The sequence below is a fragment of the Pungitius pungitius genome, chromosome 21, assembly GCF_949316345.1.
Source record: "Pungitius pungitius chromosome 21, fPunPun2.1, whole genome shotgun sequence".
Lineage (NCBI taxonomy): Eukaryota > Metazoa > Chordata > Actinopteri > Perciformes > Gasterosteidae > Pungitius > Pungitius pungitius.
In genome coordinates, this window is record NC_084920.1 from 9,717,930 (window position 1) to 9,741,985 (window position 24,056).

The 24,056-nt window shown below is 43.4% G+C and overlaps 1 protein-coding gene across 1 annotated transcript; it reads left to right on the forward strand.

The window, feature by feature from the left end:
- The first annotated feature begins 114 nt into the window (after positions 1 to 114).
- On the forward strand, positions 115 to 22,247 carry reep3b (receptor accessory protein 3b). Its single transcript, XM_037464035.2, has 8 exons — positions 115 to 483; positions 6,400 to 6,472; positions 12,105 to 12,181; positions 12,861 to 12,981; positions 13,075 to 13,188; positions 15,918 to 16,083; positions 20,003 to 20,136; positions 20,228 to 22,247. Exons 1-8 carry the CDS (start codon positions 452 to 454, stop codon positions 20,297 to 20,299), a joined length of 789 nt encoding a protein of 262 aa, XP_037319932.1. The 5' UTR covers positions 115 to 451; the 3' UTR covers positions 20,300 to 22,247.
- The last annotated feature ends 1,809 nt before the right edge of the window (positions 22,248 to 24,056 follow it).

Sequence of the window (24,056 nt, forward strand, 5' to 3'; positions counted from 1 at the left end):
GTTTGAAATCGCACCGCTTCTGTCAAACGCAAAGGTCACATGGTCCAATATTTCTAACCAATGGCCGGTCATGTTGGTTGTAAACAGACAGAGCTGTAGTATCTACCAATAGTATGTTCGTTAGGGCGTTCTTTTCCTATGACGTCAGTAGCTACCACGGCAGCGGCAGTGCCAGGAATAAAGTAGCGAAGAAGGAAAACGGAGTGGAAGAGAGTATTTAAAACAGCAAAGGGTCTTATTGGATAGGAACTCCACCGCTTAGGTATGGCTGCTAAAGCAGATAAGTGAGATAGGACCTTTTACTTCCATGTCGACGTTCAACGGAGTAACTACATTTTAGCAGAAGAAGTTTAACGCTACAGCGGCGCGGATAGCCTTGCTAGCCATTAACGTTGTCACCGGGGCTGTATTCTTCCACCAACACAGCTTTACACAAAAGAAGACAGAAAACATGGTGTCCTGGATGATTTCGCGAAGCGTAGTGTGAGTACCAATATCTTTGAGAGTAACGTAATGCAAGTAAATAAAACCTCTTTACCTCACGGAGAACATTGGAGCTGCGGAAAGGATGAAGTTTGTTAGCTTGCTTGGCTAACTTTTTGTCGTCCTTGTTACCTCCGCCCTTTCATTTTTTTAAAGTGTCGATACTTTGCCACCAAAAAACAGATACGTTGGGCTATCAAAGAGCTACCAGGTGCCTTGAAAACACGTGAACGGTGTATTTTGTAGTAAAACCAGTGGAATAAACGGATAACGTTAGCCCCGTGGTTGAGACAAAAGCTAATATTAGCATATTGTTTATAAATCATGAACGTGCACTGCTCGTGAGTCAACCGTAATAATACGTAAGGTCAACCTTCTTGAAGCACAGGTTCAAACATGTTCCTGTGTGAAGGAGTGGTAGGTACAGTCGTAATCTAGATAATATTAGCCAGGTTGCCCTTTGTAACCTGGCAACCATCCACACAGGAAGGAAGGCTAGCTCCCTGTGTACTGGCATGCCTCTGAAATAGTCCGATTTATTATTATTTATTACACCGGGCATTTGTGTTCTTGGGCTGGCCCTCTCCCTGTAATTCTTTCTGTCTCTGCCTGTATACGTTCAGGAACAGCAGTTTGCTTGACTAGTAGAGGATAGGAATGTGGAACAGTCAGAAGGGAGTTTTTAACTTGCCAAAGAGCCTCTCCTTCTTCCTAAGGCAGTTTTCAACCACGAGCCCTGCGCCGTGAGGTAATTATGACATTATTTTATAACAGACTCTGGTCACAGGTCAGTGTGTGTTTCTAGATGAGCTCCTATTGATGACTTTGTTGACTGCTGCCTCCAACTGCTGCGTTTCCCATAAGGCCTCTGAACAACGGAATGTATCCCAGTACATTTACAGGGTATTCAGCCATTGCCATTGCTGCTTTCTTTACGGAATGATTGGGATTTTATCTTTGCCATCATACCCCTAACGTAACTTTTCAAACAAATCTGGAGTTAAAGAATGGCATGCGTTAATTTCGTAGACAAACTCAAGACTAATAATGAAGTTGGTTGGCCTGTATATTGTGTTAGCTGGAGTGTATAGGGCTTGTATCTTCGATGGGTGTCCTTTGTCCAATGCCTGTGCATATTTGTCCCGGTGTCTTTCCCGAAGTCACTACCACTACAATGTAATGGGTTAAATAGAGCGCATTAAGCTTGCAACTGGTACACAATGTAGAATTGATTAAATCAACACAAATATATTGGTGTAAAGCAGCTGCTGATATTCTTCCCAATGATGTGGAAAACAATAACACTACCACAAGGTCCTCTTTGACGCAGCAGCCCTGTAGCTAGTTCATCCCACCAAACTGTGCAGGTGTTTATAATATTTAAGTCATTAAAGATTGAAAAAATCTGTCTGTGCTGCAGAAGGTGTTGAGCTGCACTGATTATGTCATCATGAGTTGGAATGCTTTGTTAGGTCTGCCTGCTGCGGCCTGCTGGTCCCCCCCCCCCCCCCCATCAGCAGAATAGAGAACAAGCCTTTCAGGATCAGCTCTTTATGCCTTGAAAACATGTGCATCCATGCAATGACACAGGAGTTATTGCTCTCTGTGTTGCTCTCTGTCCGCACCAGTGGACAAGGAACTAACAAAAGACAACTACTGTAACTGGCAAACGCCACAAGACAACCCACCGAATGCAGGGGAGGGATTGTAATTATGTGTGCACTCGTATTTCGTATCCAAGCCCTGTAAAGAAAGAAGTCAAGTATACTATTATTTAAAAAAACAAACGTTGATTATTCTGAAACCTATGTGACACCTCCTGTTTCTAAAGCATCTAAAACATATAGTCCTTTCTATAATTCTGGACTTTCAATAGTGTTTTTATCAGTGATGCAGTGTTTCCCCTACCATTCTATATCTATCCGATATAGCCTTTGCCTTGTGCTTCAATGTAAAATAAGTCAGAGGTGCTGAGGTGCAGAGAGACTTTAAACTCCACTATAGTCTGCTAGTTTGTTGCTTTGGCTACCAATATTGGCTCTTCCTGCCAAATAAGAGCTATGAGAAGGCGAAAGTCCAGTTGGCCTGAAGGAATGTACACGGTTTAAGTTAATATAGTGGTTAGCAGCCTTTTCTACATTGTTAGGTTGTGACAGCGGTGGAATTTCAGCCTGCATGCCAGTTCTGAACATTGTTGGAACAGGGAAGCTAATGATAGCCAGACAGGCAAGTTAGCCAACAGTTGTGAGTGTTTTGAATGAAACCGCAAGCGACCAGCAAATTAGTAAGTGATATGTAATTATGCGACCCACAAATTTCTTGGCAGGAAATGTCCTTTATGATTTAAAAAAAATAAAAATGGTCAATTTCTTTGCTAAATTATTTCTCAATATTTGGAAATCAGTCAAAAGTTTAAAGATCACAATTCCAAGTTTAAATTTGGATGCTTTTTGTGACGGAGGCTTCACCATGCATGATGTGGCTGATAACTTGGAGTACCCAATGACCATCACAGAAACAATGGCTTGTACAAGCTTTGACATCTATTTAAACTGTGATCCTTATACAAGTCTTAAGCTCTGTTTAAATTGGTATTAAAAGGTCTGTTTGTTTTTAATGTGTGAAGGCTTATAGTGCTCTGAGACCAGTCTATTGGTGTATGCCATTTATTTCCTATGAGGTCCTCTGGGTATGTATGGCCAGTTTTGGACTGTAACATGTCTCTTTTGCTGTAGCAGCATTCCTCTCAACAATCCTCTTTTTGTCTTTTCAGAGGGGGGGGGGGGGTCATTGTAATCAAATTCTTATTCCTGAAGCTCAAACCAGATGGTTCAACTCAAATCTTGGATGGAGATCTGTTTTTTTTCTCCTTCTTTCCCTCCTCTTTCTTTTTCCTCCTCTGTATCTCCTGTTTTTATTGCCCTTGTTCTCTTTTTCCCTTTTCTCCCTCTGTTATGTTCTGTCCTCCCCCTCCCTCCATCTGGTTGTCGGTGGTGTACGGTGTCAGGAAACTGGGGAAATTGACCTAGAGTCAAGGTCTATCTAAAAGCTATTTTCTCAGCTGCATGCAAAGAGGAGGAGAGGTGTGGAAATTGCAGAGAGACGAAATAACGAAGGAGAGAAGGGAAATGGAGACTTTGGAATGAAGAAGGGAAGAGCTTTTCATTCAATTCTATATTTCAGTGCATGTTGAACGTCTTTTTGTTAGCTTGATTTATGGAGATTCTTATCTGGTCTGTTACTCTCAAAGACATGAATGGTTAAGACTTTTAAGAAAGATAAAGGAATGTTTTCCAAGCAGGACGAGGAGATCTTTCAAAAAGAAACTGCTTAAAATTAGTCACTCCGGCTATTTTTCTTTTTTTTCTGGTTTTGAACTAAGGTACTATTTGGTACCCACTCGGTAGCGGTACCGAGTAATGTTGCACGGTGTATCGGTAATAAAAACGTGCCGCGGTACCCGCATGTTCTGTGGCAACTCTGTGGCAGGCGTCACAGCAGCACGCTGAGTGGGCGGAGCCACATTTTCACAGAACGGCAGTTTGTATGACAGGTCAGCTGATTTACTGGTCAGCAACCAGTAAATCAGTTTTATTCTTTTTTGTTGACACCTGAGCCACCCGTTCAGGAGCCTCAAACTAACTTTAGGTTTGGGCCAGATAATGTCCTTGGATCTCAAGTGGGCCAGATCAGTAAAATCCTAGGCCACCCCCGGTGGACTCATTAGTGATAGGAGTTTTTCATAATATACAATATATAATAGTAATTCAATATTATCATGCGGGCCAAAGTTAATTCCTTTTGAGTTTTCACTGTGTACTTTAGGCTCATTCATTTTTATTTTGTTTTGAAGGATGGCATAGCACTGTGAGTGCAGTAAGCCTTTACTAATCTAATTGTATTGATTTGTAGCCCTAGTTTAGTTTGTCTGTGTAAAGTATGCTGTGATAAGAACAAAATTACATCCCTCATAAGTAGGTTTTTGAAAATACAATTTGAATGATCAACCAAATGTTAAACGTCCAAATCACCAGGGGCTGACATGAGCTGGTTAACATTGTTACTGGCGAGCTTGTTTATTACGGTCTTTATCTCTGTGACTACACGCCTTGCAATCCAAGCAAATTAGGCGCAATTGAGGCACAAATACCTGCTATTATCGCTGCATTAGCAACTCCCTTTCTTTAACCACCAGCCAAACAAAAAGCCTGCTAGTCCCCTGTGGATTTGCATAACGGAGCAGTAACTGACTAGTGTTCCGGTATATCGCATCCATTTCCAATCGTTGGAATCTGGACGGACAGTCTGGTACCATCTCTATCTACATTTGTGCAAGTAAAGCACAGCAAGTTCACAGTGAGTTGGAGACGTGAAGAGGGAGCATGCAGGCTCTGGCAGCCTTGGTGTTTCTATAGCAACAGCAGGAAAATAAACTGCTGCGGTTATTGGCGGCAGGCCCTCTGCTGAAGGAACTCTGGTCAGTGTGTCTGCATAGAGGCTACAGTGTTTCTGAAAGCATCCACATTTTGGTGCTTTGAATTGGTCGAAGGCTCCTTCAGTCATTTCTCCCACATCAGGGCCGTGTCACAGGGAGAGCCGAGGGTATCAGGCAGCCTTACCAGGAGCTGAAACAACATTGGGACAATGAAATCCAAACCACACGCTTGTTGGCCTAAAACCAGGCGGCTGCAATTGGACTACATGGTATCTTTGTCTTTTGAAAAATCCACTGTGTCTGATTAGGCCAGTGGTTTTCTTTGTACTGTTGAGATGATGATGATATAAGAACATTGAAGTACTTTTACTTGATAGATGTTTTTGTACAAGTTGGAGTGCAAAGAGGTTTCATTTCCACCTGCAGTTATCAAAGGCAATCCATTCGTCCACAATATGTCCTAAATAAGATCTGTTGATGGTGACAACAAGAAGTGCGTGAAACAAGGAGTGTGTGGTTTGTGTAGTCACTCCTCTAAAACCAACACAACCAAACTGTTTACCCAATATAATTAATAATTCAAATTAATTTAAAATTTTAATTTTGTGACAACTTTTAATTGTCTACTGAGCCACAGCTTTGAATGATGTTCTCAGTTACCCCTATTCCCGAGATAGCTTGTTTTCTGCCCTTCCAAATCGGCTGTCATCAAAGCTAATGAAAATGAATATTATTTCAGCCACGGATATTCTGACTGGCATAAAACGACCCACATCCTCGTCACCGGTAAATCCCACGTCGATGCTCCAACATGATGCTTGAGTCAAAATAGAAATATTGTCCTATTCTGAATATCACTAACATTTGTATGTAGTCACCGTACATAGTCCTCATGCTACTTTGGTTTCGTCTCCTGATACCCAGTGCTCTCATTTTGTTTCCTATGAAAGACTAAACGGCAGTAACCTAGTTCTTCAGCATTACAGATTAAAATCATGTTGATTGATAATGTACATGTTCTGTACATTGCAAATACAAAAGAAGAGCTCAATTGTGGTGTTGTGTAAACGTGCACTGGACCAGAACAGGGACCCAAATCCCACATTTCCCTTCACCGCTGATTACAGGGGAACATTGAGTCATTGCCTTGTGTTCCAGTGGTTTTAGACTGGGTCAGAACCAATCATCATCAGTAAGATGATGTCCTTTAACTGTGAAACAGGTTTTTATATATTTGCCCCTGTATTCTGTATTTTAGACAGGATTTGATGTATTGCTGTAAGCTATTCAAACCCTTCATTAAAGTGTTGTGCAGAGGGAAAGTGCCTTCCCACTGATGTGTTGTTGTCACGATGTTGGCATAAAAGTTTTCTGGTTCACACGACATATTCCATCAGAAGGTAGTTGCGCTTATTTGCCATGTGAGTGTGATGAAATGAAAGGCTTCATATTGTGTGTTCTCTCTCTCTCTCTCCCCACAGGCTGTTTTTTGGGACTTTGTATCCTGCATACTACTCTTACAAAGCTGTCAAGACCAAAAACGTCAAGGAATATGTAAGTACACACTCAACATGTGTAGACAACCAGTCTGAATCCCTCTTCGATTTCACCACAAACAGGCACACAAATACCAAGCCTGACAAGCACTTCAACGTTCACATATATGTAAAGGCTATTTTGACAGATCAGAAAGTTTTTGCTACCCAGTACAGAGCCTTCTATTTAGAGTATTTGGTCTATTACTGGTTGTTGTTGTTGGGGTGCTCCATGTTATTTCTGATTGTCTGTGTTCATGTCAACAAAACAGAAGCTGTCTTTCCGTGTGTGTGATGTCGTTAGATTGAGCCCATATGACGCTTGTTTAAATGTACATCCAAGTTGTAATGGACAAGGTTGTAGAGGGATAGACCCTTTTCCTTGTTGGTCAACACACTTTTAATGGCCTTGTCTCTCATTCCCAGCTGTAAGCCCACTTTCTGCTAGCCAGCCAGTTGATGAAATCCTTGTGTCACCTGAGGACACTGTGGGGTTTGTGTCTGTTTGCTGACTTTGGCTGCACTTCCCACATCATTCATAGCACAACAGAAATCTGGGGTCTTTGTACTCATTTCCTTTGGAATGGGTCGATGGGAACATGCATGTATATAAATGTGAGGAAGGTTTTTTTTTTTGTTTTGGATGATGTAAGTAATACCAGTGAGAGTGAAATCCCAGTCCTCCAGAGTAACTCATTCACACAGAGCTTAAACCGAGTAGCTCTCAGACTGTCTTGTCGTTGTCTGCTTCTATTGCTTTATCTCTGCTGGTACTGATGCTTTTGTCCACTTCTGTTTAGTGGGTAAAGGAAAAGGGACATGTGTCAGTATTTCCCCCTAGGTTTACAACCCCAGGGTTGGGATGCATTTTATTAATACAAAATTATTATTATTATTTTTTTACATACTCTTCACTCGTATGTATAAATGCTGCTGCACCAAAATCCTTTTCCTTTGTGGGATTAACAAAGTAACTATTTTTAACCTTTTAAACAGGCCTGTGGCTAGTTTTATGAGACGTGTGTGTGTGTGTGTGTGTGTGTGTGTGCACAAACAGGACACACCTGGGCACATGCTGACAGACATGTCTCCTCGTCCCTGTGTATGTGTGTAGAACACACTCCGATCTGATAAAAGTCCAAGGCAGTGATTTGAAGCGCTCTCGGCTCCCTTCAGCTCATTAACAGAACTGAACAGTATTCGGTTGGGATTAGCATGGCTGTCCACCACCCCGCTCTCCGTCTGTGATACCCACTGTTGACACAGAAATGATAGCGTGTTGAATGAGAGCATTTAAAGCCTCTGACCCGGAGGCTACACTGTTTGACTCCATTTCAGACAGATGGGCCTCTATGCAGAGCGGTCTGGATCCCAGACATGTCTGTGTTGTTACCACCAAAAACCACAGAGAGCTACAAGACACGCTTCCTATACGCTTTAATTTGTTATTTCTGTGTCTGTTTAGACAAGCTACCTTCTGTTTCCAAGACATTGTAGTACATGACTTATTTATGAATTATCAGCTTTAATGAATACAAATCTGGATTTAATATGATGCACTTACTGTTGAGTCTTCTCAGTTGTTAAACAATATTACCTTTATTTATTATATTAGAATGTCAAGATAAATCCCCCATTATTGTAACACTGTATTTTGTAATGTGCAAGTTGATTCCTGACCTGTCAGACATTTAAAGTGTTGCCCTCCACGTTGTGTAACAAACTGTTCTGATGAGTAAAGATACCCAGAACACCCCTGTGAGGAGGGTGGAGTCCTACTCCTACAGATAACAAGCTAAACTCTGTGTAATTAATACAGTCGAGGAAAACCTTGCCTGTTGCGTCACTGCTAGCACGCCTCACTCACCAAGTCACAGCTGCTCAAAGTCCCAAACACAGATGGTAAACATTCTGTTTCAGGAAAGAACACACACTGCATACAAGAGGTGGACGTAGTCACAGTGATGTCACCCATTGGTTTTCAGGGCGCCGTTTAAAGGCCTAGAGTGCTGTGATTTAGCTTTCACTGTGTTGTTTATTAACCCACCGATGAGCGGAGGTTACATATGTGGAATGCGAAGGAGTGACGTAGATACGCTGAGCCTAAGAGACCTGTCAATCACAGTAAGCCCGCCCTAAAGCATATTCTATTTGACTCTAAATGGACCATCATTAACTAAATGAATCATGCTGATCATGCTGTCAGATGTACAGTAATTTTTCTTATAAAATAAAGGCGTCTTTACAAATAGGAGAGCCGGCTATGAGCAGCACCCATCAGCCAAAGTGAACCACAGCCGACTGTGCCCTGCTCCTGCCGACATTGAGCGCTGAAGCCCTGCCCTTCAGAGCGCTGTGTGCCTGCTCTGTCATCCATTAAGTCCATTAATATTGACAATGTGGCATGGTAAAATTGCACCAATGCAGCGAAGAACATTTTTTTTTGATTCGCCACACTTTCCCTGTTTTTAGAGATTTTTTCCCACAATTTTCCGATTAAAACGTCTACCAGGAAAGGGAGTGCTGATGCCCTTTTGAATGTGATGCAGTAGAAGGAGCACAGAGGTGTATGCATACGCGTAGTTTAAACTGAACCCGTCCATGTCTGGTCTTGGTCTTGTCAGCCCTTCCTTGTTGCTCAGCTCGACGACCGACTTCCCACATGCTAATGAGGGCAGTGACGTCTGTGAGAGGGGAGACGTGCACACAGCAGTCGGCGGTTTATTTACACAAAAACAAGACCATCAGGTGCTCCACTTACAGCTGTTTTTACAGTCAACACAACACAGATGTATAACATACTACCATTTTTACCTTTACTTAAGATTTCAATAAACTTGTACCAAAACACTGCCAACGAGGGAAATAATAGTGAGAATAAATATTAACATTGAAATCAAACCATCCCAATCTAAAATATCTTGTTTGAATTGACATCAAAAACTATTAATTGTGTTCCCAAGATATTTAGCATTTTGAGATGATACACAAATAATGTGCGTGAGTCACATGTTATTGACCAAATATTCCTCTTTGTTGTATAAAGTTGTTTTGCTGAATGAAACTGTGCAGTCCTTATTGGTCTTTGTTCAGTGGTCCCGACCAGGTTTAGTGACCGTAGTAGAGCGCCCTTTGGCTATAAAGCGCTGATGCCAGGTCCTTTGTCCCTTCTTTCTAAATGGAAGGCAGTTATTCAGAGACAGGGCCAGGAAATGTCTGCGATTGCCTCAGGAAGGCAAAATGGCTGCTTTATATTTCACTGAGGTCACCTCTTAATGTCTTCGGCCACTGATCAGATGAAGGAAGGGAAAGATAGAGAGAGAGAACCCAGGTAGGTGGGGTTGAAGATAAAAGGGGGAGACGTTAAAGAGCGACTGAAGCAGTGGATTGAAATGTCCAAATGAGATGTTGTGTGTGTGTGTGCCCGTGTCCAATTAACCAGTCCAGAAATGTGAGTCAGACTACAGACGTGTGATTCTGGGAGATCATGTGACAGGTGTGTGTTGGTGTTTTGTGTGTCCCTCTTTCTCGCACACACAGCCATGCTGACATTTCATTACCTAGTGTCAGTGTGTGCTCAGTCATGCGGCAATAGTAGTGACTGGCTAATACCACTAGCCTGCCATGTGACTGTCTACCAGCGGCTTTGATTTGGAAAGCCCTTGGAAGGGGATGCCGGGAGCGAGGGAGCAGCAAGGCTGCCAAATTCAGCATTAAATTCCAATCGTGAAGTTTCCCGACAACGGGCCATGAAGGGAAACCGGTTTGGTGTAAAAGAGAACGTCAATCTCACATGCTGCAGCTCTTGCCATGTCTTTTGGCTTTTTGTTCAATTTGAAATTAACCTGTGAAATCTCTTATTCCATTTTCTAAACATTCTTCGTCAGAAGAGACGCTCTGGCATACAATTAGCCTGCATTGTCTCAGCTGACCACCAGGGGGCGCCCCCTCTGGTCCTATAGAAGTCTATGAGAAAAAGAAAACTCTTTATTTATTCCCTCAGTACACATTGTAAACATGCATTGATGTTCTGAATCTCTTTTCTTTGCTTACTGTGATTGACAAGTCGCTACCATGGAGTTATTACGTCTAAGGGCTCATTATTATGTAATAAGTACTTGGTACTTAATAAGGACTCTGAAGTTGTTTGATATCGTACATTTTTAAGATACCCAGTTCTATTTTTGGCACAGTTGGGCCTCCCAGAAGCGGTGTAGAGTTAGATACGGGTTTGCTTCATACCCTGGCTTTAGGAGTCTGCTAGTTTGATACAGCGGGATAAACCCAAAATGCATAAGCCTTGACTTATTTTATATTTTGAAAGGTTAGTAGTGTGAGTGTCAAGTCTAAATGCTAGTGCTTGGCATTAAGATTATTATTTTGCCCACTAGCAATTTGAGTTAATATGGTGAGGAGCTCCAGCATGAGGAGTGTGGCGGCTGAGTCTCCTCCTCTGGAGAACCAGAACCGGGTCTGAACCTCGCACTTTTTTCTGCTGAAGCATCGAGCTTTACTAAAGTACCACTCGAGTCAACTATGTCCGCCAATTAGGGCTGCAACTAATGATTATTTTTGTAATAGACTAATTTATAGACTATTTTTTCCGATTAGTCCACTAATCTAACGATTAACCACAGTGTAGGAGTATTTCTTTTGACTACAACGTGTGGCCGTTTATTTACAGCCAATAACTTTGGATTTTGAACTTCAAATGTATTTGAGTAACAAGTTAATACAAATGTAATCATCATAATAAAATATATTGAATAGTAATACAAAACGTAAGTGCAAATATGCGTTTAAAAGTATAGAGTGCAAATAAAGTTTTAAAAGAAACTCAAAATAGCAATCAAGTCTTTGCTAGTGACGAGCATGTTGAGGATGTTCTCTGTCCAGACTCCTCCACCTCCACAGTACTAAAAGCGCTTTAAATTATCACGTTGTAGACTTTAGTAGGTTTTTATTGTGCTGGTGTAGCTCTCTCGTAGTGGTGTTGATTTTTCTCCACAATCTTGTGTTTGAAGAGTGCTAAGTGGAGGTTAACGTTAACTATTCAGAACGAACGGAAAGACTTCAATAGGCTTCAATAATTCACTGATTTAACTTACTACATTGCATTTAACATCATAGCGTTGGCATCCTCCACGAGACGTTCTGTTCTCCAACACGCAAGTGTAAACCTTACGATAAGCTAACAAGGCTAGCGTTACTGTAGTTAGCTAATCTTACCATGAGAAGTGGTGGCTCCAGCTCGTTTTAAATGTCCGTGCGTTGCCGCCATGCTGCTGTGAAACAACAACTCCGCTTTGGTTCGGTTCGCTGACGAAATGCTCCCAGACTTTTTAGACCCACGTTCAACTTGATCAACTTCGCCCCCAGAACTTCCTGTAGTGTATTGCAATGCTGAATGAAAAAGACCCGTAGCACTGAATCTTTTTATAATATATGACGCGGCGACGATAGAAATCTGCGTCGACGATTTTTTATAATCGACGTCGGCGATTACGTCGACTAATCGTTGCAGCCCTACCGCCAATATCGACACATCGAAAGATTCCTTCAGAGGTCTCGGAAGTCATTTGTTTTGTATATAGCAGATGTATTGCAAGTGTATTGTTCATTGTAGCCTCTGTTTATGTGTGTGTGTGTAGGTACGATGGATGATGTACTGGATTGTGTTTGCCCTCTACACTGTGGTGGAGACCATCACGGATCTCACACTAGCATGGTGAGTTAAACACACAACAAACACCACAATCTCACCTAATCATCATCTTTGCTCTGGTGAGAACACTGTTTGGTTAGGGGAGGATTCTATCCCTAGGGGAGTGTTCATATTCATCATTGCAGGCTCAACTGATGTATTCAAAAGGCCCATGACAGATGGGAGAGCGTGTTGGACAGACACAAGTCTTGCTGATATTTTCTTTTCAAATGTTGGTACCCATACACAACTTTGAGCACTAACAAGGCCACTTGTTATGTAGGTGCTTCTTTTGGTCACTGACAGGGCCACATTCTTATAAAAAATAGTCCAACAATATTATGAAAATATCCTTACAGAGAAATTAAACACTTTTATTTTCCATTCACCTCACTTAACTTTCTCTGTGCTCCAACGACACGTTGATGCGCTACTAGTTACGTTCACCTTGTTTCTAGCCGTCTAAAAAACAAGTAATGTTTCTGTGCTTTTTATTTACACATCTGTGGTAACGCGACCCAGCAACACACCGTAGTGAACATTGCATATTCTCAACACACTCTAACACCTGCTTAGTCAGTTTTTCTTCACAAAGAAAGTGCCAGCAAAACTACTTTTTAATTTGTTTGTTCCTTTTGATCCTTCATTTGTATAATCTACAGAGGGACCTTATTGATTTTGCTGTGTGTGTGTGTGTGTCCAGGTTTCCCCTCTACTATGAGCTGAAAATAGCATTTGTGATCTGGCTGCTGTCCCCATACACAAGAGGAGCCAGTCTCATTTACAGGAAGTGTCTGCACCCTCTGCTGTCCTCCAGAGAGAGGGTAAGATCACCCATCCAACCGTATCCTCTGTCTAGAATGTTATAGTTCCACTACTTTGTCCTCCGTGAAACAGTCTGCTTGTGTCCCCTGCAGGAAATAGATGACTACATCGTGCAGGCCAAAGAGAGGAGCTATGAGACCATGGTCAACTTTGGCAGGCAGGGACTGAGCATAGCAGCCACGGCCGCCGTCACTGCAGCCGTCAAGGCAAGTGTCCCACACTACATGCTGTTTGGTATTTCCCCTTCTTCTGTGTATACCAACGGCCCAATATCAGGCTGTTTGTAGCCTACACCTGACTCTTGGGGTATTTCATCAAATTAAGATCAGATTTTCTATAAATACCACTCCTGAGTACCTCTGTTTTCACTGAGTAGAATTTCCTTAAGTCTCTTTTCTACCCAATGTAGTGAGAGAAGGAGTTTGTAATATAAACAGGTGAAGTGGCAGGGTTCAAGTTTTAAAGAGACTGACTGAATCCAACCTGTCAGCAGATGATGGTCTACCTCTGCTAAACCACATGAAATGGCGCATTTCCACCGAGCGGTACGGTACGGGTCGGGTCTGTTAACCATGATTTGGCGAGCGTTTCCACCGCCAACAGTACCCTTACTTGATAGGTGTGGTGTATTCCAGAAAGTAGTGGTAACGTCACTTGATAGGCGTGGTATTGGACGGAAAGTAGATTGACGTCATTCGATCGCGCGAAAACTGAAAGCTAACCGCAAACAACAATGGAGACATACAGCCGATCCTGTTGTTGCGGCACGCGCAAATGACGACACTCTTTCAACCAATCAATGTTCTGCAGTGAGTCTAGCTCCACCCTTTAGTACCAAACAACTGTGCCAGGTACCCCAACAGAAGGGTACCCAAAAAGTGTTACGGTGCGGATTTATGGTACTTTTCTCAGTGGAGACACAAATAAAAGGGTACCGACCCGTACCGTACCGCTTGGTGGAAACGCGCCAAAAGAGACCACACCCAGACGTGGTGGGATTGGTGTGCTAATGATCGCGACAAGATGCAGATGATCCTGAATGAGATTTGAACGGGGCTGATGTATGCGCTGTGATTGTGCCCCTCGGCAGCAACCACTCCCTGCAGAGTCAGTATTAACAAAGTGTGTGCATCGCATGAATAACTGAGGGTGTCGGATAATCCCCATTGATCACGCTCCCTGCACTGAGGTAATCCAGCCACTGGGCCTCTACTAGTGAGCGTTCACATTTAGCCTAGATTTAGCTTGATCAGGAACATGGTTCAGTATATAAGAGCTAAGACTGAGAAGGAGAGAGCATGTGGAATATGGTGTGGATTACACAAAGACTTTTCCCTTTCCAATGTGCGCTCACTGTCCACTGATGGGATTATATAGGGGGCTCCCCTTTATAATCCCACTATACATTGGTTGGGGAAACACTGGCAGTGCATGCGTCTTTATAGTCTGCTCACGTTAAACCTGCCAGTGATCAGTGGCTCTGTCACTCTCCCTCTTTCCAAGTTCTCCCTCTGTGTCTCTCTTCATCTGAAGCGTGCTTCTTGTCTGTTGTTTCCCTTATTTCCTCTGCCTCTGGGTTTTCTCATCACCTTATTGTTCACAGTGCAATTTCAAATGCTGTAAAGCAGTGATAGGGCCGCGACCCCCAATTGGGCCGCGAGCGCCACCCAGAGGGCTGCAAACCGTGAGCCGCACAGGGCCGCGGTTGAAAAATTCGCCCGACGCTGTCTCGCGAAAGCCAATCAGAGTTAAGATGCTCTTAATGAAACAGCCGCTCACCGGAGACACACAGGCAGCTGAGACTGAACGCCTGGAAGTTAGTTGGTGTCTAACCGAGAGACGCTGGCACCGAGCCGACACAACGGGTCATGTTCGCTGCTACTCTATCTTAATGCTTAATCTGCTTTGAACCATGTGTGAATGTTTAAGCTGGTGGTGGGGAAGGTGCTCTGGTTTCTATTCTTTGATTATTGTTTGGTCAGAATGATGTTTTTTTTGTTGTGCCCATCTCACTCACTAGCTAACCCGCTTGTGACTTTGTTTCTCTTTTCTCTCTGTACTGACGTCCTTCTTTCTTCAGGGTGTGTGTGATTCACCAGGCTACTCTGGGAGATTAAAGCAGTGTAAGCAGCATGGACACTATTTTCTATTTCATACCACAACTCTTATCCCATGACACCATGTTTCCCCATGCTTTGCTTTTCTGTTCTTTTAGCAGACCTGCTTACAGCTTGGTGTTTATTTGCAGCTGATTCATAGTGTAAATAAAGCAGCAACAGTATAGCATTTGCAAATGCTGTTAACTCGTTGTTTAGAACCAAAGGAGGGTCTAAAATAATATGTTATCCATGAACATTTCATTTCATTGTGACACTTTACATATTCTTCCTGTGTCTGTTTTTTGTTCATCCCATGTTGCTGAACTGTTATCATCATCATCATTGTATAACTTTCCTTTCTTGTTAACAATATCCCAAATAATTACAGTATTTGATGTGCTTTAGTTCTAAATTTGCAGTGACCTCTTTTTACTTATTTATTTACCTCAGCATTTCTACGCCCACTGGTCCAGTCATGACCAGATCTCATCCAAACATCCCTCGGTGTAATTCAGAAATAGTTTTGCTAAAATTATCTTGGGCCGAATAAAACTTCTTAATTTTTCAAACTAGTTGTAACAAGTCTCTTGGAATGTTGCATCACACAACTTTTCTTCCACCCATAGTGAGTTTTTTTTTTTTTTTTTTGGACCTGCATATTCAGACATATTCAGTTGGAAGTGCCCGACTTTACTCTGCCTTTTGATGTCGAGGGAAGCAGTTGGTAGTTAGAGTGACACCCACTCACTTCATCAGTGTGTTGGATCGGGGGGGGGTCGGACGTGCTGTTCGATGCTGATATAGTATTGACGTGTGTGTGTGCGTGTGTGCAACAGGGCCAGGGCGCCATCACAGAGAAGCTCCGTAGCCTGAGCATGCACGACCTCACACAGATCAGCCAGCAAGGTGAAGGAGAAGGAAACCAACTCTACCAGTACAGCTCCCGCTCAGCCAACCCCGCCACCAGGAGATCTCAGAGCACTGACGCTGCCGACAAAGATGGTAAGCGCACACACACACACACACACACACACTTGAGTCAAGAATTTTCAAATGAGTCACCCCATAAAAGGGGAGAAAATATGTGAATGAAAGGCCAACTTAATTTAATTCCTCACAACCGCTTTGTCAAGACGTTTTGTCCCCCATTAAAAGTTATGCAGCAATAGCTGTGTACAGCCATGCTTCCTGTTTAAACAGGAACTCGCAGAAGTGTAACCAAGTGTGACCGACTCACCCAAAGCATGATGGGATCCATGGAGTTGTTGGTGCTAAGACAAAGAAATATGAAAAGATGTGTGTTATCAAATAAATTACCTCTTTTTTTAATTTGGATAAATTTTCAGCCTAACTTGTGCAGGGTTCCTTTGTTCATACATTCTTTTCTAAATATCCACTCTCTCAGGTGAAACAGCAGACTATTTTTGGCTCTGTTTATTGTTTCGTCTTTGTAGGCTTTTTCCCTCTCCTTTTTTATGATTAGACCGCTGTGTGTTTGTGCGTGCGCACTCCCAGCAGACAGAGGGGATGAGGTGGAGTAGGATGCTAGTGGAATGTCAAACACACACTCTCCATCTTTTTGTCTCACACACACACACACACACACACCTACCTCAGCCAGCCAGTGGGGCGTGGAGAGAGTAGGGGGATGGGAGTGGAGGAAACGACTGAGATGAATGTATAGGAGGAGAGTGAAGATATAAGTGATGGATGCTGAGGGAGTGAATTGGAGGAACAAGTGGTGGATGGATGGATTAGCATACTGAGAGAGAAAAAGGCTGCTGTGTATTCAGCTCAGCAGAGAGATGGAGGCAGAAAGACATGTATTTACCCTCCAACTGCTCTCTGACGCTCCTCACAGATGGGGGGGGCGCTTGTAGGTGGCTATTTCTCCAGATTATTATTTTTTTATACATATGACTAATGATATCTTGGGTGTATTATTCTATATTTATCTTACTCCTCAAATCCCAGCAGCCATGTCAGCTCATGTGCGCGCATCAAAGCTTAAATATCTTCTTCCTCTGTGTCAAAGGGCTCCATTGTTCTTCAAAAACTACCATTAGACACATCAATGACTCCCACTGTTGCACCGTTGGAGTTGATTTTGATTTAGTCCCACACACGAATACACACGAGAGCACGTGTGGATTAATTCTCTGCCGTCCCCCCCCAACAGCTGCTTTCATGGGATTAGCAAAATCTTGTCTGTCTCGGATGGATCAATTGATGTAATGAATGTATTTTCTGGGTATAATTAATGAGTAGAGTGACAACATTAAACAAAGCTGTCCAGATGTGGCCACCAGGCTTTATCACTCTTAACATTGGACCAGTGATTGATCGAGGTGATCAAACTGCTTTATTTAGTTGGACCGAAATGGAAAAACGTCTTTTTTTCCGGTGATATTAATAAACCTTATATATTAAATAAAACAATAATTCAAACAAATGCCATGGGTAAAAGGAAGTCTCTGATCTGGATGTGTTGGATGGTCATACATCGCCCCGACATTCAGTAAAACCAAGATGGAGGAGTCATTGCACTGGCATGCATCCCTGGGAATCATTTGCACAAGTAAATAAGAACGTTGCAAAATGGAAAAGCCTAATGATACTTACTAAATATTTTAGTAAAAGTCTTCCACTTTGAGGCAGCAGGAGGTGAAAGCAGATGGGGACATGGAACAGATGAGCAGCGAGTGGACTGCCTCCTTTGTCCGATGATACATCAGGTGTCTTTTGATGACTGGGGGCTTTCCCCGGGTGTCATCAGAAGATAGACGCAAAATAAGGTAAAGCTCAAAGTCAATGCTGAGACAATGTAAATAAACAGGAAACAAGCAGCTGAAGCAGGAAATTGGAGCATTCTGTACAGAATGGACTTTGTGGAATGGCTGGAATTTGTTCTCCACATTCCACCCTGGAACATTGCTGTGGAACATTTAATGGCTGTGTTTCCTCATGATGGTGGGAGCCAAGCAGGATGGGAGGGAGATGAGTGGTAGTTGCTGTGGAGTCTAAGTAGCAGGACTGAACTATTTTGAGAAATCTGCCTGTGATGAATTGTAGTTCCCGTTTGAGCATCACAGTCTTCGTATGGTGTGGTTGGTCCTGTGTTGGAATGTGGGATCCCATGTCTCCTCCCGACCTGCTTCCTCCTGGGCGAGGGAACCGCTGCTTCCAGCTCTGGAGAGTGGGAGGTTCCTCTAATTGACTCCAGATGTGTCAGCAGCAGCGGGAGCTAGAACCAGAACAAATGGCTGTGCAAACATTCCCTCGGCTTTGAAAGCCCGGATGGACACCAATACTGCAACAATATTGTCCCTCATGCAGGAAGCAATGTAAGAACACACTTGCCCACAGTGTTTGTTTCCTCTGTCCCACTTACTCAGGATCCAGAGCACTCTTAACCAAGAAAATAAGACCAAGTCCAATATGAGAAACCGAGTGATTACAACGATTGGATAATAATACCATTGACCCAGTCTGACTTCTGATTTAAATACTTCAGCTCATCTAACTGAACCTTCACCGCTGCTGGAGGTCTTCTTCTCCCTGCTGTTTACCGCAGCATCTCTCTCCAGGAGTGTGCACAGGGCACCTGTACTAACGTAGTGTTTAGGACACACACACACCCACACACACTTCTGTGATGGTTCATTCAGCACACCTGTCAGACCATATCTAGATTTGCGAGAGCAGGTGCTGCAGCGGGAGGTTACGTCTCATGCATCTCTCTTGCTGTATACTACTTTCTACTAGAACTGTAGCATTTGGGTGAGGGCTGGTAGAAGGTGTGTATCTTATCTATAAATGAAGAGAGCGCCATGCTCATGAAGGAGGCCGACGCTCTTCATCCTCACGATGGAGCAGAAGCTCTTTGGGCAACTTGTGGTCAGATGTCCTCTCCTTTTAATGGGCTTCCTCGTGTCTGCTGACCTCTGCTGGACCTTCTCTCGCAGTGCGCCTCCCATCAAGCCCAAGCGTAATCATCCACCAAATGTACTCTCATTTCATGCGCACTACTTGGCTGTTGTGCGGTTATTTTCATCATTCCATCTTTTATGTAACAACCTTCTCCTGCCACGTCCTAATGGTAATTAGCAGCGTCTCCACTCTAAGATAGCGGTGTGGACTCGATACCAAAGTTCTTCTGCCACCGATCAAATCAACGATCCCATCCGTTTAGTCTTTCTTGAACAGCCAAACAAAAAGTTCCAAAATCTTTGCAGTACATTCTGTATTATTGCTGGTTCTGTTCTGATCGGACTGTGTGTAGCATCACTGAGGTTACCTTCAGGGGGCAGGGATGTAACTCCAATACCTCACTTCCTAGTTTGCTAAGGGCTGTTCTCTCATGTTGTGACTGCTGCAGTTTGATTGTGTGTGACACCGAGAGTGGTGGCCATGCTGCGCGTCTCACAGCCGTCGCTGTGGGATTCAGAGTAAATCACCTCTGCTGCTTTGTGCAGAGACTGTGGGTGAGTGGGGAGCGTGGTCGTCCTCCAATCAGAGGGTTGGCGGTCTGATCCCAGGCCCGGCTAACCCGCATGTTGATGTGTCCTTGGGCAAGAGACTTAACCCCAGCATTGCTCCTGTAGCTGTGACTACAGTGTGTGAATGTTACTGGTGGGCAGGTGCCACTGTGTATGGTAGGTCCTGTCATCAGTGTGTGAATGATGTCATGTAGTGTTAAAGCGCTTTGAGTGGTCAGGAGACTAGAAAAGCGCTGTACAAGTCCATTTACCGGGCAGTAACCTGCAGCTCACCAATCCCACTCCCAGCAGGACCAGGGAAATGTAACGCAACCTTTACTTGTTCAACGTGTGCATGTGTTGATGCATGTCAGCTCGCAAACAGCCACCACGGTGTCTGACATCTCTCCACGTGCTGGACCTGCTGCGTGTGTGTTTTTCAGACTACTTCTATGACCAGGAGGAGAGGAGCGACGAGGAGGCTGAGCCCATCTACTCAGAGGACGAGGCCGTCACTCAGAAAGGACTGAGACGCTCACAGAGTGTCAAGATCACGCGCTCCAAAGTCCGCCGAGACGTAAGTGTTTCACGTAGTGCGTGCTTTAATATCAGTGTGTGTCCCAACAGATGGAAGTCGGACACTTTCACAATTGTTATTTTGTCTCCAGGCTCGTTACGGATCCCTGAAGATTAAAGGCAAGAAGAGACCAGCGCTGGGCTCTGTGAACTACGCAGTGTGAAAAGAAGACCGCACACACACACACACACACACCAGCGTGCTGATTGGTGGACTTTTCTCTCTGCTGAGATTTTGCATCTCTGATGATGAGCTTTCTTTTGACATATTTATTACTTCATTCATCCAATGCCAATGAGGCCACCAGAACCCATGCTCTGGGAACTTTTAATGTTTTTTGGGGTCTAATGGCGTACATTCTTGCATTGCCTTGTGAGTGTATTTTATTTCTTGTTTTGATGTTGTACCCCAGCAGTCTTTTAGATTGTTGAATCTTTGAGTTCAATTTTGTACCAGCTTTATGGTCTTCTAAAGAGTTCATGGACTTTAATGGCTTAACAAATACTCACAGGGGGGTTGCTTTGTAGCTTTTTCATTTGCCGTGAACCCTCACGATAGCTTCACCCAGGTTTCTGCATCTAAAACTCTTGTTGATTATCACACAGTGTCATTTTTATATTGGCCATTTGGGAGGTTGACAACAAGCTTAAATGCTCTTTGTTTTTATATATACCATGGTATTAAACTAGCTACCGAGAATTGTGGAAGTTCCCTTTAATTGGTAGCGCCTTGGTCATGTTGGCCAACTGGGTCTAATCATTGTTGTGGCTCACAGCTGTACTGCTGTGCTCCACTGTCACCGCTCAGCTGTTTCCAGCTGCTAGCCGCCGTGCAAGATCAACATTGGACTTTAGCTCCCTTTTTTTCCGTTACTGCAAACATGATGCAGAGACCAACATATGTTTTTACCTCGCAATCCAACAGTTTTAGTATTAATGGATCCAGAGTCATTTTTATTTCTTAGTTTTGTTGCTTCCGCTTCCTTTTTTGTATTTTAATAGAGAGCTTGTTCCTAGTTAGTGTATGTACTAATCTAACTAGTCACCATCCCCTGCCATGTGGGGTGGGGGGGGCTCTGACCTAAACTTTAGGATTCGTAAGGATTCTGAAACCTGACCACCAGCAGAAGAGCTGTCAGAGGGGAAGACCCCATGAACACCAACGACGGGAACCAAAGGGAAGAGAAAACCAAACAAATGGAACAAAGTGATTCTTCCGGGTTTCTCTATGCAAAATTCCAGCCTTTATGAAGGCCCACTACTCGTGTGTTTATGGCTGTGTCCTGATCACACACCTTTTAGTATCAGGGAGGATTTGTTTTAGCTGTTTGAATTTCATTTGTGTGTGTGTGTGTGTGTGTGTTACCTTTGACTCAAGTCTTGAGTCCTCTGGATGTTAACCACCTGTTTTTGCACATTTACTCTTTTGGTTTTATCAATGCTGTCGCTTATCATCTCATGATCTAATGTACCTGCTGTGGGAGGATGCAGCACACGATGAGCTTCTCCACTCGTCACAACGGAGGCTAAATACTAACATTGTGAAGTTTGGCTGGTTCTGGTCTGCTGTTAATGCGTTGAATGTGTCGCTCCTGATCCCGCTGCAGTCTGTCCAGCGGAGTAGAATGCTTTGGCTGAGCCAGAGGTATTCCTAGAGAGCATGAACCCGAGGAGGAACAAGCTGGATCCAAAGTGGTCTCTGAGTTTGTAGTATCGATTTCACTTGGGCTCACATCTAGTGACAATCCACTACTCTGCATTTTTATGAGGGAACCTCCTCAAGGCCCCCTGGTTGGTGGAAGCGAATGGATGTACTGCTGAGTGATCTGGAGAACACAAAGAACCAGCCAGAGTTCCTCATGTCACGACTCCACTAAATATTGATACCAAAGCGTTATGTACTCCCTGCTGTGTGGATTATTTGTTTTTATTGTATCTGTGGGTAAAATGCCTGGTGTGTGGATTGTAAAATGGAATGAGATAAATAACTTTTTCATTGCTGTTTTGTCTATTCCAATCATGATTTATGCTTCTTTAAAAGAATTTATATAAATAACCTTCTTAAATGGTCGCTCCTTAAGAATTGTTTTTCCATAAACCTTGAGTAACTTTGGTAAGAGTTTCTTTCTACGGTGGTTCATCTGCCGTGGTTTTTAATTTAAGTGTGCTTCTAAATGACTGATTCTCAGATGGTTCGGTGTAACGAGCCTTTTTGTGGCTCAGGTTAAAAAAAATAGGCTTAATCCGTCTTCTAGTTTATTTTTAAAAACTCCCCTCTGGCCGTTTGGAAATAACAGACTGCCCAAAGCAAGACGTTATGTTGATTTATAGCTTCCACGAGCTGCGTATTTCTGTGTTGTTCCAGTACACAAGTTAGTCCAAATGTCTGGTGATGGTCTGTGCAGGCACATGCCAGTCATCCCTTCATGGCAACAAAACATTTTAAACACCAGTTCTGGGGTCCGTTTCAGGTCGAAGGTTTACCAAACGAGTCAAACCCTAAACTTAAGCGCGTGCACCACCACAGTATAAAGGCAGCATGAATGGAGCCATGATACTACGGTTTACCATGGCAACAACCACAAACAATCGCTCGGCATACTTCACCCCCTTAGAGCTGTAAATATAAATGAGAGTATGAACCGTAATTAGAAACAAAGCAACACGCTACGGCAGCAAAAGACCGAAACGTGGGAGAAAACGTGGGAGTGTTGTGAGTTAATATTTAATGTACTCACTAATCATAATCCATACGTTTTACTAATTCCCAGTGGGAAAATTACATTTTTTGCACTACACACAGGCTTGAAATACACACTATGCTCATATTTAATCACAAGAATAAATTTGCTGGTAAAAACTGGTACAATGGTATTGAACCTATAATGTATTTTATTCAGGTGCATCCTGTGGAACTCCTCTTTAATGCTCTCACTGGTTTGTGTCCAGGGAACAAACACTCACGGCTCTACATACATGAGATTTACTAATATTGTCAACAATGCTGTAAACACTTACACAAAGAATGTGCTCGGATGTGAGCATGTCCACGATGGTTATGAGGACATGAGGTTGTGGACGTATTTGATGGACTGAAGAAAAACAATCCTGTCTAAGTAGTTATCTGGAGCTGACATTTCTAATCTGTTGCCTCACAGCAGGAAGGTCCTGGGTTCGACTCCACCCAGTGGCCTTTCTGTGTGGAGTCTGCATGTTCTCCCAGTGTCTGCGTGGGTTCTCTCCGGGTTCCTCCCACAGTCCAAAGACATGTGCTGGGGATTAGGTTGATTGGGAACTCTATATTGCCCTTAGGTGTGTGGATGGGAGTGTGAATGGTTTGTCTCTGTGTTAGCGATTGGCTGGTGACCAAACCAGGGTGTACCCCGTCTCTCTCCCACTGTTGGCTGGGATAGACTCGAGCCCCCTGCAGCGATCCTGTGTGCAGGATAAGCGGTTTGAAGATGGATGGAGATCTTATTTTGTTCATATGTCAAAACTGCGCTAAAATACGGCTGAAACAGCGTGTTTGAGGAAATGAAGGCTGGCTGCTGTCACAGGAAGGAGCGTGTGAAAGAAACTTGGTTTCTTGAAGAAAACATGCTCCCGACCAGGTTAGGTTCACAGGCTCAGTTACCATGGTGACTCACCCTGAGGTTTAGTCACCTCCCTTTCTGAAACAGACAACCCAGAGTTTACCTCATCTCAGGGTTAACAAACTGAGTTTCCACTAAACCCGCTTCTTGAAACGGACCCCTGGCGTAGATAATGCTTATAATTTTGGAAAATTTTGCATGGAGCAAATGTCCTGTTACCTCCCTTTAGTGTGTGTAAGTTTGTGTGACTGAATCCCACTGCACCTGACCTTGATGTTGGTGCTGACCTCTCAACTCGGGCTGCAGGCTGGGTGTTTTGGTGCAAACA

Coding starts and splice junctions, on each gene's coding strand:
- reep3b (XM_037464035.2), top strand. CDS start 452: ATGGTGTCCTGGATGATTTCGCGAAGCGTAGT. Junction 13,189..15,917: donor CCGTCACTGCAGCCGTCAAG/GCAAGTGTCCCA, acceptor TGTGTGCAACAG/GGCCAGGGCGCCATCACAGA. Junction 20,137..20,227: donor GCTCCAAAGTCCGCCGAGAC/GTAAGTGTTTCA, acceptor TTTTGTCTCCAG/GCTCGTTACGGATCCCTGAA.